We start from the raw sequence: 15,651 nt of genomic DNA on the forward strand, positions 1-15,651 counted from the left end.
TCAGTAGTTGAAGATAATGTTAATAATAACAATCAAAATAATCAAGAAAGAAAGGAATAATTAATAAATTTATAATTATACTTACACACACATATATATATAAATTTCATTTATGTGAAATAATTGGGAAAAAAAAGTAAAAAAAAAAATTTTTTTTTATTTTTAGTAAAATGGTATTTTAATAAGAAATTTTTTTAAAAAAAAAAAATAAATGAACTTATGTAATCATGTTTAACTATCAAATGTCCATTTTACGATAAAAGTATTAGAATATTTTTTTAAAAGTGCCATATTTGGCAAAACTGACTACGTAGAATATTAATTAATTAATCTAAATATATATATTGAATAAAACAGGCGTAAAAATTTATTATAACTTATAAATTAAAATAAAAAACAAAAAAAAAAAAAAAAAAAAAGCTTCTTCCTTCACATTCACCGTAATATAGGATAAGATAATAAAATTGTTATTTGTAAAACGTATTTTTATGTTAATTTTTTAAAACTTTTATTATTAAAAACAAAAAACAGTTTAAAATTTAATTAACACGAGCAATGTTTTTTATTTTATTAAATCAATTAATTTCCCTCTTTTCAACAAAAATCGAATTGACAAAATTAATTATTATATTTTAAACGTTCGCCATTATTATTACTAACTCAATATCGAAATGGCGGATGTGAATTGATTTTTTATATGTTGTAAGTGGAACTAACGATAGGTCGATACGGCAACCCTGCCAAAAACTTTTTGCAAGATATTTACTGGATAATTAATGTTGCAAAAATATTATACATTACCGCAGGGATAATGATTCGGTTCTAGTCGAAAGCAATATGGGAAAAAAACTTTGTTAATAAGGTACTTAGGTTTAAAAATCCAAGACCCAAACGTTATTTCATTTAATATTTTGATGTATGTATTGTTTGTCTGTAAAGATACATAATTTAATGCGTTTTAAAAGAAAGATCTATGCAAAGTTTACTTATGATATGTATTATTGTATTTAGTTTAAAGTTTTGTTTTAATTTTTTTAAAGACATAAAAAATAAAAATATATTTGGACTTATTGTTTGATAAATTGTATAAAAAATATACTTGCAGAAAACTAATTAGTAATTTTATAATTATTCATCCGTTTTTGAATTACGATAGTTTAATCGTCGTAATAAGGCTTTATCATGTTACAGATATAAACAAAAAAAAAAAAAAATTTTTTTAAAGCTACAAAATGGGGAGTTCTAATAGGAACGATCCTCAAATTTTAGAAACCCAAATACCAATTAGACAAGAAGAAGATGCTAAACAATGTTGGGTGTGTTTTAGTACAGAAACTGATGACCCTAATGCTTTATGGGTCAGGCCTTGCAAATGCAAAGGAACAGCTAAATGGGTAAATATTTTGCCCCTTATTTAATGTTTTATTTTTTTACATTTATAATAATTTTACCTGTGGATTTAAAGGTTCATCAGTTATGCTTGCAAAGGTGGGTAGATGAAAAGCAAAAAGGGAATTATTCTGGAAAAGTCTCTTGTCCTCAGTGTAATACAGAATATATAATTGTTTATCCGAAAATGGGTAAAGTTCATAATTTAAACATGTGTACTTTTTAATCACTTACTTATTACAATTTATTTATTTATGATTCTTTTCATATATATTAATTAGGTCCACTAATTGTGATATTAGATTCATTCAATGCAGTCGTTTTTAAAGTATGTCCGATAATTGCTGCAGGAGTAGTTGTTGGTTCAATATATTGGGTTGCAGTTAGTTATGGAGCAATAACTGTTATGCAGGTAAATATATTTTCGAATGAAAAAAAAATAATAATAATATAAAATTTAATATTTAATTTAATTTTCCTTTTTTTTTTCCCCCCCCAAAGATCATGGGTCAAGAAAATGGGTTAGACCTTATGGAAAATGCAGATCCTTTGATGCTTTTAGTAGGGCTTCCTATCATACCAGTTGCCTTAATATTAAGCAAATTAATTAATTGGGAAGATACAGCTTTAACATTTTTAAGAAGAAATGCAAGGAAAGTTCCAGTACTTAAGTATATTCTACCTTTTTTAACGTGAGTAATTAATATATCATCTCCTTGGATGGAGTCATCACCCTTTACCACACTCACATTCATTTCATTATTATTATTATTATTATTATATTGTATGCTAACATCACATGTTTAAATACCTTCAATAAAAAATTATAAGTTGCAAATTATTTAAATTATAGGTGGTACTCTGTTGAAAACAATGGTCAAAGCCCTGCAGCTGTGCCACCCCTAAATGATCCAATATCAGCAACAAGAGTTTTATGTTCAGCCCTTATACTTCCTACAATGGCTACAATTACCGGGGGTTTATTATTTCGATCAGTTCAATCAAACGTTCAACGAACGTTTTTAGTAAGTTTAAATTAAACATTTTAACAATTTATTTAGGGAGAAAAATTAACAAATAGTTAATTTTAAAAATTTGTAAGTGTACACTCATGCATTTTTAAATAATTTAATTATTTATTTATCTATTTTTCGAATAGGGTGGAATCGCTTTTCTTACAATTAAAGGAATATTAAAATTATATTACAAACAGCAACATTATATTCGACAGTGCAAGAGAAAAATATTAGATTTTCCAACTGCTTCTTCTCCTAATTCTACTCCTACAAGACCTACTGCCAGACAAGACATTATTGTCGAAACTGGAAATTCATAATATTGGAGCAGTGGTGTAAATAATATATGAAAAAAAAAAAAAAGGGATAAAACCATTACCATCATTCCCCCTCAACTGCTGACACATTGTAAATAAGTAAATAAAAATATATATATATTTAACAAAAGATTTTCTTTAAATTAGTTAGTCGTTAGTTAAATATAAAAAAAATGAAATTTTTTTTTTCTCCCTTCTTTTTTCTTTTTTTTAAAATTTTAAAATTTTTATGTTTATTTTATTTTTTTTTTATAATTCAGACTGTTGATGAAAAAATATTAGAATTTATTTTACAAATTTATTATTATTATTATTATTATAAATTTTTTTTTTTATGGAAAAAGAAAAAAATGATTCCTTTTGTTGTTAAATAGAACGAGGGTATACAATAGCATCAGCGACTGCTTGTTTGGCTTTTTCCAAATGATAACGTCTATTTCTTTCTTCTTGTAGCATAGCAAGTCCTGTGATAATTTTTTAAATGTATTTAATCTTATAAAAATTAAATTAATGGTTTTTTTTTTTGTGAGTTTTAACGTTAAAATAAATTTAAATATTTGTATTATAACAAAAAGAAAAGTGTTTTACCATTAAGAAAAATAGAAAAATTTTTTATTTAAATTTATAACTATAAAAAAAAATCTTACCTGCTTTTGCTGCCGAATGAAACCTTTGACTCAGCGATGCTTCATTTCCTTTTATTCCTGGTATGTGACCAGTGTAACCAGCTATGGGTGGTAATTCAGAAGTTACCGGTGGTACTAAAGTAAATAATTGTTTTTTAAAAAAAAAAAAAATTTATTATGATTTTCAGGAGGTTTGTTATGTGACACAGGTGAAGTTTATTGATTTTACCATAAGTTTTGTAAAATGCTCTAGAATTTTTTTCTATTAATTTTGATATTTCATCTCTATTTCGTACGCAACATACTTTAGGTATTGTTTTTTCAAAAAGTACCTTATCCTGTAAGAGTAATAAAAATGTTCCTGAATACTTTTTATCAATTTTTTATAAAAAAATGCCTGTTGGATTTTACAATACCTGTTGTCTTTTATTATCCTCATTTTGTAGTCTTTGTATAAATTTAAAAACACTTTTATTAGCTGCATTACTAAATGGCATACCATATTCAAAATTTATTCCAGGTATAAAACCTTAAATATATATATATTGAAAAAAAAAAAAAAAATTTAAATTTTTATGTAACCTTTGACATCATTTATTAAATTTTTTCAATGTAAAACCTCCTTTTTGTTATAATGAAGAATACCTGTGTAACCTGTTATGAAAGATCTTTGTGGTTGATTGGTAAATATTATAGGATCTAATTCTTCTCCTTTTTCATTGACAACATTTGTAAAAGCCGTTGCCCACGGTTGTCCTATTTTATAAGGTTTAACAAATCTTCCCAATGAAATATTTCTAAATTCATCAATGACTTCATTTGTAATTGCACCATATCTTTTACCAAAACGAAATTTTAATGTAGGACAATGCCCTGTGTAACTAATAATCTCAATTTATAAAAAATTTACCGTCAAAAAAAAAAATTAGGTCATCGAAAAAGTAAGAAATATTTAACAAACTAACTCACCCAGGTATGTGACAACCGGTTATTTGTTTTAAAAATGATTCCCTTTCGTTTGAAACTAAATCAACAAACGGCATTATACTTAAAATTAATTAATAATCATCATTTTATTTTATTAATATAAATATATTAAAACTATTAATATCTGCGACAAAAGTTAATAATCGACAAAACTTAAAAATTTTCCCCATGGCGACCATTAAAAAAAATTCATTTCTAACTAAATTTATTATTCATTTTTAATGACAATTAATTTAAAAGTAAGTTTTTCAGTTTAATTTTCAAAATTAGGAAATATTGAATCAGAAGATTATTTAAAATAAAAAAAAATATTTGTTGACATTTAATAAAATTTTTTAATATAAATAAATAATTTTTAAAAAAAAATTAAAGCTTTAAAAATAACGTTTTATAAATAATGCAAAAATTAATTAAGAGATTTTTGCTTGGAAATCTTCCACAAAAAAAAAGATTTTTTTTTTTTTCTATTTTTTATCCACGTTAATCTCAGATGAAAATTAAAACCGGATACAAAAAAAGAAAAAAAAAAAAAATAATAAATTTTAAAAAGTAGGAGGAGGTGGAAATTCTCCCGAAGGGGAAAATGGCGGTTGATCAACAACAGGATAACCAGCATATTTAGCAATGGCACATTGATTTACACCCTTTTTAAGAAACATATATCCATCGATACCCCAATGTTCTCCCCACCAATTTTTTAATATCCAAGCATCTTTTGTATATCCGACAATAAGCATTGCATGATTTACTTTTGTATGTGAACAATTTGGATCATCGTATATTCCTCGACTGAAAAAAAAACGAGAAAAAAAATTAATTTTTTTGTCATGAAGAAAATTATTAATTTTATAATAAATTATAAAAATTACTGGTATAATTGAAACGTGTAAGGACTAGCATCTACCGAACAAGCAACGGGTCCCACTGTGGCAACAGCTTCTTGTATTGCTTCTTCATCGTATTCGGGTAATATTACATAAGAAGTTACGTTTACTGATCTGTTCCACGGTCGATATTTACATATTTTTTGCTACAATTCAACACAAACAATCAGGTACATGAATGTTTACAATAATAAAATAATAACAAACAATTCAAATATTTTTTAATTTTTATTTCACCCTTGCTGAATATGGATATTCATTTGCTGACATTAAACCTCCAACTTTCATGCAATATTTCAATGAATTTCTTAAAGAACCTCCATAACATCCTAAATTACCATTTGTAACACTGCAATCGACAATTTGTTGAACGCTAAAACATTAACTCGTTTAATTATTTAATGAAAAATTCAATGGAGTGTATAAAAATTCTTTTTTTTACGTTAAAATAACCTCAAATCACGTAATTTTCCAGTTTTTCTAAAAAATTGACCCTGAGCACTTGAGGCTATGCTAAATGCATAACAAGATCCACAATTTTGTTGATCCCAAGATGGTGTAAAAAATCCTTGTTCTAACCAATTCCACTGTTAAAATTAACCGACATGTTTAATGTAAATGATTAAAAAAAAAAAAAAAAAGGAATAAAAAATTCTAATTACCTCTTCTGGAATATTAAGTTGTCTTTTTACGTAACGTCCTGTTGCTGCTGTTGCTGTTGCTGTTGGTTTAGGTGGCGAAGAATCTCTTTCACTTCTTGTAGCTCTTAACATTCTTCGTATATATTCTCGTATGCTCTAAAATAAAAAATTATAATTATTATTTACAAAATTTAAAATGTCAAAAATCCGTTAAACGTTACACTTACCAAATCCGACAAATGATTGGCTCTCAAATAAAACCCGCGACTATTTTCCCTCGTTTTTTCATTATGCTGATGAACTCTTATTAAATTTTCAATCCATTGTTTTTTCCTTTTACCATCTTTGCTTTTGTGATAAAGTTTATTATGTGCTTCCTGTTAAATAATAATTACAAAAAATTCGATTATTAAATTTTATAAAAATGAATAAAATAAACTTCAAATAAAATAAAATAAAAAAAAAAACCTTAAAAGGATCCCAAAATTGATGAAGTTCCGTTAAGTATTCAGTTATGGGTGCTGCCAAATGTATTCCAGCAATTATTTCATGATGTCCTGGAGGTTCGTGTATGGAACTATTTTTCATCAATACTTTTAAACTTCTTAAATTACGTTCGTTATCATTTTCGTTCGTCGAATGAATATTATTATCATCGGAATAAAACTAATTTTATATAAATATTAATAATAAAAAAAAAAAAGAAAATTACATCGCAATTACAACATCTTGCATGAGTATTCATTTAAAAAAAAAAACCGTTATTTTTTGAAATTCCATCTGATACTATGGCTTTACGTCATAGTACACATTTTATAAAAACAAATTATGCGATTAAAATAAATTATTTGAAATTATAACATAAAAAAAAATTTTGCATACGATTGACCGTTATTTTAAATAAATAATATTTACCGTGTTTAAATATTTATCATCCAAATATTCGTTTGAAATGTAACAAAATTTTGATATAATTAAAATAAATAAAACCGTTAAAAACATATTCAAATTTAAAAAAATTACAAATTATAATAATTAAATATAAATTTATATAATATTTAACTGAATAAATAAAACTAAATTAAATTAAAATTTTTTTTTTTTTTTTAAATGTTTTTTTGTACCCAATTGATTTGATTACCTTAATTAGGTAATATTGCTGACTTTGTCAAAAATTATTTTTTTTTTTTTTTTTTTACCTTTCTTGCAAACGCATCGTTTCCTATAGACCTTCTTCTTCTTCTTACTATGGCTATTGACCCAATTTTAATAATAATAATAATAAAAAAATGGATTCTCATTTATTATAATATTTACTACAATTTTACTTTATTTTTTTTTTTTTTTTGTTCAAAAATAAAATGTAAATTATTTGTTTTACATAAATGGTAATTATTTTAATATATAATGCTTAATATGTTTCCTTTAAATATTTTTGACATTTTATTAAACATTGTTTATTTATTTTTTAATCAATTAATAAATATTTTCCTTATTAATAATAATAATAATAATAATAAAATTATTAATAAGGCTTCATGATTAACAAATAATTCAAAAAAAAATACATTTGATTAAATTTAAAAAAAAACAATTTGAAAATGGAATACATACAAATTCATTATAAAAAATATTCATATTTATCATGATACATAAATAAATAATTTTATTTATTAAAAATAAATAAATAAATAAAAATTCCCCCCTTTTTATAATGACATAAAAAGGATATCTAAAGAATATAAAAAAATTAATTTTATGTAAAATATTTTTTTCTAGAATTTTTTTTTTTTTTACTATTTCAATATTATCGTGTCCTATTTTAAATAAAATAATAATAATAATAATAAACACGTGGAATATATAAAAATATATATATTAATAATTTTTATTTTAAAAAAGTTAAAAATAAATTTTTTATATAAAAAAATTCGACACACACAAGTTTTTTTTTTGTTTTGTTTTGAATGAATGAATTAAATTTCGATTGTATTTTTTTTTTTTTTTAAATTTGTTTTGATCGACATAAATAATAAAATCGTAATAAAAAAAAAAAAAAAATGCTAACTAAAAATAAATTTACATCGTTTTAATAATAATAATAATAATAATAATAGAAATGAAAGGCTTTTTTTTATTTTTTTACAACGACTAAATTAATAATAAAAATGCGTCAATAAAATATAAAAATAAAAATGCGTTGGCATTAACGCATAATAATAATAATAATAATATTTAATTTTAAAATTTCATTAAAAAGAAAAAAAGAATAAATATTCTTTTTTATAATTTGATTATAAATTTTTTTTTTTTTAATTTTGATATTAATTTAATTCGTTGTGGCTTTTAAATAAAAAAAAAAAAAAATTTAAAGATGACTCTACTATTTTGTACTATAAAAATAAATTTTTTTTTTTTTTTTTGTACTTTCGAAAATGATTTGAAATATTTACATATATTATTTAATTCAGTTGATAAAAAGCTCGTTAATAATTTGTTAGAAAAATTTTTTTGATATGAATTTATGTATACCGAAACAAATCCAAATTAATTTTGCAATTATTAATTCTTTTCACGTAACACCCAATTTTTTTTTTTATAATTATTTTTCATATTAGTAAATGCAATTTAATTAAAATTATTATTACTATTATTATTATTAATTAAGCCAAGTCAAAATATATAAATCATCAAGTTTTATAAAATATATATATATATTTTTTTTTTTTAGTATGTACGTTGTAATAAAAACTTACAACAATTTAAAGAAAAATATTAATAAATATTTATTTATTTATTGTCAACTGTTTATTAATGTATCTGTTAAATAAGTGATTTTAAATATTTTTTCAAAATATTGTTTTTCCGTTGGAAGATTTACTGTCCAAGCAATAACTCTCACTCCTCTTTTTGTCCAATATCTTATAACATCCCTGAAATCAAAATTTTTTTTTTTTTTTTTTTTTTAAAAACAGGCTCATTAAAATAAAATTTTTCACTCGAGAGTTTTCATTATTTAATAAAAAGTTTAATATTTTCTCGTAATTTCCAAAAACCTTTTTTTAATAAAATTAAAACTTTTATTATTATTATTATTATTATTATTATTAAATTAATTGTTAAATTCATTACCAAGTTATCATATCCTTATGAAGAAGTAATGCAGACAATCCCAATATGTAGTACCCAAATTTCCATAATACCCATTCGTGAACATAATTTAATATTCTTAAAAAAATTAAATAAAATAAACTTGTCGTTCTAGGATTAGTAGGACCTAATTCTCCATTAAATTCTTCATGAGAATAATAATAAGGTCTCCAAGCTAGAGAACATGCAATTTTAGGATCCTCCGATCGAATCTGTTTTAATTCATCAAAATGTTTATTAGTTTTACAGTAAGTTTATATTAAGTGTTATTACAGTAATTTTTTTTTTTTTTTCCGTTAAGTAAAAATTAATAATATTTAAATTTTAAAAATTCACCTTATAAATTAAAATGGGGTTAAATGTAGACACAACTGCAAGTTCATATAATCTAGGATGGCACTTATACAATTCAATAATTTTATCTTTAATACTTTTCGAATTGCTTTTTAAATCGATAAACATTCTTATATTATTGTCAATACAATATTTTATAAATTCATCTATGGTTGGAATTTTTTCTTTTGGAAAGTTTTTGCTAAAATAAAAAAAAAATTTTTTTAAATAAGACATACAGAGATTAATAAATAAAAAATTTAAAGCTTTAGTTTACCTAAAGGGATGATTAACCGAAATATCAAGTTTTTGAATTTCTTCGTACTCTGTTTTTTCGACCAATTTATCACAATTTGTCATTCTGATTAATGAATGATCGTGAAAAACAATTGCTATATTATCTGATGTTAACAAAACATCAAATTCAACGGCTTTCATTCCCTCTTTAGCAACCTGAAACAAAAAATTTTTTTTTTTTTAATACAAAATTTTTTTTTAAACTTTATTCAATTAAAAATAATAAAAAATGATTTACCTTTTTAAGTGATGATAAACTATTTTCTGGGGCATCTAACCCACAAGCCCGATGCCCCACAATTTTCATTTCATAATCTCCTTTACCTAATAAATCATCAGGTAATGATTTATAAGCTCCCCAAGCATCGCCAAATATACTAATTACACCTGAATTAGCAGGCCTAGGAATTCTATATTTATAAATTACTCCAAATAAAATGGAGGGTACGCATAAAAATAATAATATGTGACCGAAAAATCCAATAGCAATTAAAAAAATGTAATAAAAATGAATTAAAAAAACTAAGCAAGATAAATATACTGAAAATTCTACAAAACCGGCCATTGTAACTATTGATCAGTTTTAATTAAAAATATTTTCGTTTTTAAAAAAAAAAAAATATACTTTACACGCTGATAATGATTTTTTTTTTTAAATTAATGATTAAATAACATAACTTTGTTTAATGAATTTCATGATTAAAGATGTTTTTGTTAAACCGTAAATTAATCACTAACAGTGATAGAGTTACGGCATTCGATTATTATTATTATTTTATACTCGAAATTCCGGAAATGGGGTAAAAACGGTTAGTAAAAAGACAGAAAAAAAATCGCACTGATAGAATTTATTAAAATTTTTTTTTTTAAATCTATGTTTAATAACATATTTATTAAAAATAACGAAATTTTATAAATAAAAATATATAATTTTATTACGTTAATAAAAAAAAAATTTAAAAGTATAATCTCAATAAATCTCTCATAATTAATCTCCGATCATTTTCCAAGACAATACAAATGGCGAATTCAAAGGATGTTTTTTCTCAACTTTTAAAACCTAAAAAAAATAGTTAATTAAATTGATTTTTTTTTAAATTCAATAGACGGTTTTAATTTAAAATATTTTGTTTTTTTCTTACCAAACTCGTTTTATTCCATTTGAAAGAAACTTCTTCCTTATTAAAAAATAAACTTTTTATCGGTTTTACAAAGCCAAGAATTTTTATGGATCCTAACTGAGGAATTAAACGGTAACCCCAATGTATGATGTTACTCGTCAAATTGTGAGGAGTTAAAATAAAATCTACTAATCCATATTCAAATTTTTTGATTGTATCTAAAAAAAAAAAAAAATTTATCTTTACGTATTAAGTTGGTCGTACATGTTAAACTTCATCTTTAAAAAAATTACTACCTAAACTCTCTCCATCGTCCCAAAATAGAGTCCCGTAAGCGTGTAAAGAAGTATTAGACGCAACTATTAATTCGATATCGTTCAAACGACTGTGAAAATCGTTAAAAATTAATTTAAAATCATTTTAATAAAATAAATAAATTATTTTAACGGAAATAAAAAAGGAAAAAGAACCTGAGCGAAGTCGTGACTTCCGGTTTTTGAGTGGGTAAAATGGAACCCCCTCGTATAAATAGAGGTATGGTGTCCGTAGGAGCAAATATCACAGTTTCTGTTCCGTTAGATTCGATACCGAATTCGGTATACCAATTATACCATCTCGCACGTGGTAGGTAAGTTGTAACTGTCGTGGCATATTCTCGTAAAACGGGAACTACGAGTAAACAACATCCCCATAAAAATGATTCATTCAAATCGTGAGTGCGTGGATCGTTTGTAAACCTATAAATAAACACAAGATTAATTTATTAAAGTAAATAATTTTTTAAACGAAGATTAAAATAAATATTTACTCGAAAAGTAAAGGTCTCGCCACGGTTTCTCCTCGAGTGTGAGCTTTAAAAAATAATGTGTAAAGATAAGGCAAAAGTGAATAACGAATCATTAAAGCTTTTCTCGTCGATTTGACATTTTCTTCTCCCAAAGCAACGGGATCCTGATCCTGAAGAAAATTAAAAAGTCAACCAGGTTTTTTTCAATTACCCGAACATTATCACATTGCGATTTACGTCAACACTTACGATGGCATCATCCGTATTATGATTTCTTGAAAATGGATAAAAAGCACCCAACTGACTCCAACGTTGACAAAGTGCTGCCGTCGTGTTTCCATTGAATCCACATATATCGGCTCCCATCATCGGTATACCGAATAAGCTGAAAGATAGTAATTCTGAAAATTTTTAATTAAAATTCACTACGAGCAATGATAATTTCCAAAAAAGCTTTTTTTGTTTAATTATAAAATTATCCTTTACTAGGAATGGTTTCCTTCATTGATTGCCAATCGGACACGACATCACCACTCCAGTGACCCCCAAACTGTCCACTTCCTGGATATGTTGAACGAGAAATAATAAATGGACGTTTTCCTAATTGTTTAAGACCTCTATTTAAATGAAAATAATTTTAAAAGAAGAAATTAAACTTGGAAAAAAAATTTTTTTTGGAAAACATTAAATTCACCTGTTTGTAGCTATAGTTTCCGTCAATCCGTATAAATTATGAAGATTGTAATGTAATCCGGCATAATGTCTGGCAGACATACAAATAGTTTTGTCGTATAATTTACCACCGCTTACGCTGGGAACGTAAACCGGATGTTCCCATTTATTATTTGGACAACCATTAAAACTACCATCTAAAAAATTACTAGGCTCATTCATATCCTAAAAATTAAAGAAAAAAAAAAATTATTAATGTAAAAAGAAAATGTATCTTTATCAATAGAAAAATAACAAAAACAACTAACAATCCAAAGTCCATCAAAGGGAATTTTGTCATGAAGTTTTTTTATTTCATCAGACCAGTATACGGTCGTTTTAAAAGAGGTAAAGTCTGGAAAAACTGTGCATTTGGAATTCCAAACTTTTCCGATAAATATGCTTCCGTCGTAGTTTTTAACAAAAGCGTCATACAGTAACCCGTTATTGTATGGAGGGTATGTGCCATTTGGTTCGCATCCACTAATCCCAGGATCTAAAATTGGGATGTAACGCATTCCATTCTGATGCACCTCTTGTACGAAATCAGGCAAATTAAAATAATTTTTTTTATCGTAGGTAAAATCATTTCTTTTATCCATGTAATCAATATCGTGCCACTGAACATCCTAAAATGTTTTTAAAAGTGATATTTTATCTTCTTTTTTTATTTGATAAAAAAAAAAAAAAAATGAGTCGGCATTTCCTCGACTAGTCACTTTTGTTTAACGATAAACAATAATTTCAACTTACAAATGGTATATCGGCTAATTTTGTTCTGTTCCAAACAGAACGAATTTCTTCTGTATTTTTGTAGCCCAACCTGTAAAAATAAATTGTTAAAGAAATTTGAGAAAATAATTTTACTGAACAAAAATTTCAATATTTGTTTAGATAATAATTATTTTTTTACCGAGACAAATGAAATCCCAGTGACCAATATGGAGGAAAAAAAGGACGTCCAATTATATCCGTATATTGTTTAATAACATCACTAGGGGTTGGTCCCAGAAAAAAATAAAAATCAAAAATACCACCAATAGATCTAAATGTTACTGCTGGAAGTGGCTGTAGTATTACTTCTACAAAACAAATTTAAGTTTAAAATTAAATTTTCCAAAACAAAAAATTATTTTTTTTATGTATAAAATTAAATTACCCATTGCATTACTATTGTGGAAAAAAACTCCATGACTTTTTCCACTTTTTTCAAGCACCAAATAAAATGGATGAGTTCCATATAAATTAGTCTGAAAGAGAACAAAACATTTTAAAAAAATAGGATAGATGTAAAATACCAATGGCAGCAATAACACCCACATTTGATACTGGAATTCCATCATGATTAAACATTGTATATTTTGTCCAATTAGTATTTAATTGAAATGAAGTTTGATGTTCTCCAAGACCATAAATTTTACCATTTATTTTTCCACTTATTTGTAAAAATTGATCGGAAAAAATAAAACTTCCAGAATTTTCACTATCGAATCTGTTTTAATTAAAAAAAATTCAATAATAACAAAATTTTTATTTTAAATAAACAAAATGTATATAATCAAAATTTTAATTCAATGTCAACAAACTAAATAAATTATTATATTTACTTACAAAACATCATTATTGTTTCTGACAACTTTGAAACCATTAACAAGAGGCACAACATTTACTGAATATTTTTTAACATTGTTTTTAAAAACTATCGGTATTTCTGGATAGGGAGGCTCATAACGATTTGAATTTGCATCAGTTATCTGTTAATAAAAAATTAGTTTGAAGAAAAAAAAAAAAAAAATTACAAATAATAACGAGTAAAATGAAAAGAAATATACCTTAATATGTACAATATTATTATTTAAGTAAACAACATCTAATCTCAACAATTTAATATCATCAGAATAAGGTGATGGAAATTTTCTCGAATAAAAAGCAGTCAATCCTATTTTGGATTGAGTAATGTTTATAATTCCATAACCGCTGTACGATTTGGGATAATAACAACTAGGTATTGGAGGCTTTGCATTAGTATTCCAACAGCAGCCTCTTTTAAAACATTCCTTTTCATTAGCATCCGGTTCAGGATGACAGTCAAATTTCTCGTTATCATTTGTAAAAAAACATTCGTTTAAGATTTGAGAAATATAATTATTATTATTATTGTACTGATCAATTTTTGAATTGAAAATAAGTTTTTGATTTATTTCTGGTACTCTTCTGTCAAGAGTTGATAAATGTACATTTTGCTTATTAGATTTATTTTCAAACAGAGTAGAAACCCAGAGAATAAGAACCATAAGTTGAATTATGAGTAAGCAATAAATAATAATTTTAGCATTAAATTTATAATTAATAATGTAATTGGCAGATTCTAAAGATACATATTCCTGTCTTTTAGGCATGATTACTCTGAAAAAAATTTTAAATATAAGAGAAAACTGAAATGCATAAACAAAAGTTATAAAAAAGCAAGTTTTAAAAAATTTTTACACTATCAATAAATTGAAACAGTAATTTAAAATAAATAATTAAACAATTTTTGTAATTTTAAAATTATTTCAAAACAAATACTAACTTAAAAAAGCAGGAATAAAGTAAAATAGTTAATAATTTTTACTTTTTTTAAAAAAAAAAAAAAAAACTCAAATTAACTTTATTCAATTGCTTAAATAAAAAATTACTAATAATGAAGTATACTTTAAAAGAATTGCCAAACAATTTAAAATTTATAAAATTTTGTTTAAATTAAAAGAATTAGTAATTTAATAGTTACCCTTCACAAGATGATAAGTTAATATGAATTACCTGAATTGCAAATAATATCTTATAATATATTAATAGTGATAAACAAACTACTGCTATGAATTCATTTTTTCGGTTTTAAAACAGATCAAACTTTATCATTTTTAGTCATATATATAGTTAACCCGCCCTCCGATATCGTTTTTTTTATTAACCAATACCAAACGTATTAATATTTCGATATATTTCGATAATTATTAAACCGGAAACGAGATTTTTTTTCTTCTTTTCTAAATTTACTTTTTAAAAATTTAATATAAAAATTATTAAATTGTTATTTTGTATATTTAAAAACTGTAAGTATATTTAGTATTAAATTAATTATATATTTATTGAAAATGATTTTCGTTAAAAATTTTTTTAAATTGTGATTTCAAATGCCACATTTAAATAAAATATACTTTCTTTTTTCTTAATTTTATTAAAATAAGCTGTATGAAATTAGTAGTAAATTAAAAAAAGAAAAATTGTATAAAAAGAACACTTTGTTCATTATTAGCAAAATTGAACTTTATATATAATAACTCTCCTTACTTTAAATTTTAAGAAACTCGGTTTTATGGGTCAGGTAAAGGTTAAAAGAAATAAGCAAT

At 24.1% G+C, this 15,651-nt stretch overlaps 6 protein-coding genes across 6 annotated transcripts in view; 2 read left to right on the forward strand and 4 right to left on the reverse strand.

The window, feature by feature from the left end:
- Positions 1 to 826, forward strand: part of Phum_PHUM020080 (leucine-rich transmembrane protein, putative) — a gene marked incomplete at both ends in the record, with an annotated part of 3,347 nt that extends 2,521 nt beyond the window's left edge. The window contains one exon of the mRNA XM_002422824.1: positions 723 to 826. Coding sequence (XP_002422869.1) covers positions 723 to 826 — 104 coding nt within the window. The remainder of the gene's footprint in view (positions 1 to 722) is intronic.
- A 406-nt stretch (positions 827 to 1,232) lies between these two features.
- Positions 1,233 to 2,725, forward strand: Phum_PHUM020190 (uncharacterized protein; the record flags this gene model as incomplete). Its single annotated transcript, XM_002422825.1, has 6 exons — positions 1,233 to 1,394; positions 1,466 to 1,580; positions 1,671 to 1,801; positions 1,891 to 2,081; positions 2,243 to 2,414; positions 2,549 to 2,725. The coding sequence occupies 6 exons, from the start codon at positions 1,233 to 1,235 to the stop codon at positions 2,723 to 2,725; spliced, it is 948 nt and encodes a 315-aa protein (XP_002422870.1).
- Positions 2,726 to 3,088: 363 nt separating this feature from the next.
- Phum_PHUM020200 (uncharacterized protein) lies at positions 3,089 to 4,391 on the reverse strand (the record flags this gene model as incomplete). The annotated part of the gene is made up of 6 exons (XM_002422826.1): positions 3,089 to 3,186; positions 3,370 to 3,483; positions 3,578 to 3,716; positions 3,765 to 3,877; positions 3,994 to 4,229; positions 4,318 to 4,391. 6 exons carry the CDS (start codon positions 4,389 to 4,391, stop codon positions 3,089 to 3,091), a joined length of 774 nt encoding a protein of 257 aa, XP_002422871.1.
- Positions 4,392 to 4,877: 486 nt separating this feature from the next.
- On the reverse strand, positions 4,878 to 5,992 carry Phum_PHUM020210 (Cathepsin J precursor, putative; the record flags this gene model as incomplete). Its single annotated transcript, XM_002422827.1, has 5 exons — positions 4,878 to 5,124; positions 5,220 to 5,365; positions 5,457 to 5,592; positions 5,673 to 5,806; positions 5,882 to 5,992. The coding sequence occupies 5 exons, from the start codon at positions 5,990 to 5,992 to the stop codon at positions 4,878 to 4,880; spliced, it is 774 nt and encodes a 257-aa protein (XP_002422872.1).
- A 2,668-nt stretch (positions 5,993 to 8,660) lies between these two features.
- On the reverse strand, positions 8,661 to 10,205 carry Phum_PHUM020220 (glycerophosphoryl diester phosphodiesterase, putative; the record flags this gene model as incomplete). Its single annotated transcript, XM_002422828.1, has 5 exons — positions 8,661 to 8,793; positions 8,993 to 9,222; positions 9,347 to 9,545; positions 9,621 to 9,796; positions 9,879 to 10,205. The coding sequence occupies 5 exons, from the start codon at positions 10,203 to 10,205 to the stop codon at positions 8,661 to 8,663; spliced, it is 1,065 nt and encodes a 354-aa protein (XP_002422873.1).
- Positions 10,206 to 10,752: 547 nt separating this feature from the next.
- Phum_PHUM020230 (sucrase-isomaltase, intestinal, putative) lies at positions 10,753 to 14,553 on the reverse strand (the record flags this gene model as incomplete). Its single annotated transcript, XM_002422829.1, has 14 exons — positions 10,753 to 10,979; positions 11,058 to 11,146; positions 11,232 to 11,498; positions 11,570 to 11,718; positions 11,798 to 11,949; positions 12,035 to 12,165; positions 12,243 to 12,417; positions 12,525 to 12,888; positions 13,013 to 13,082; positions 13,173 to 13,341; positions 13,431 to 13,509; positions 13,580 to 13,751; positions 13,871 to 14,013; positions 14,092 to 14,553. 14 exons carry the CDS (start codon positions 14,551 to 14,553, stop codon positions 10,753 to 10,755), a joined length of 2,649 nt encoding a protein of 882 aa, XP_002422874.1.
- Between the last annotated feature and the right edge of the window lie 1,098 nt (positions 14,554 to 15,651).

Source organism: Pediculus humanus, genomic scaffold (genome assembly GCF_000006295.1).
Source record: "Pediculus humanus corporis 1103172107373 genomic scaffold, whole genome shotgun sequence".
Classification (NCBI taxonomy): domain Eukaryota; kingdom Metazoa; phylum Arthropoda; class Insecta; order Psocodea; family Pediculidae; genus Pediculus; species Pediculus humanus.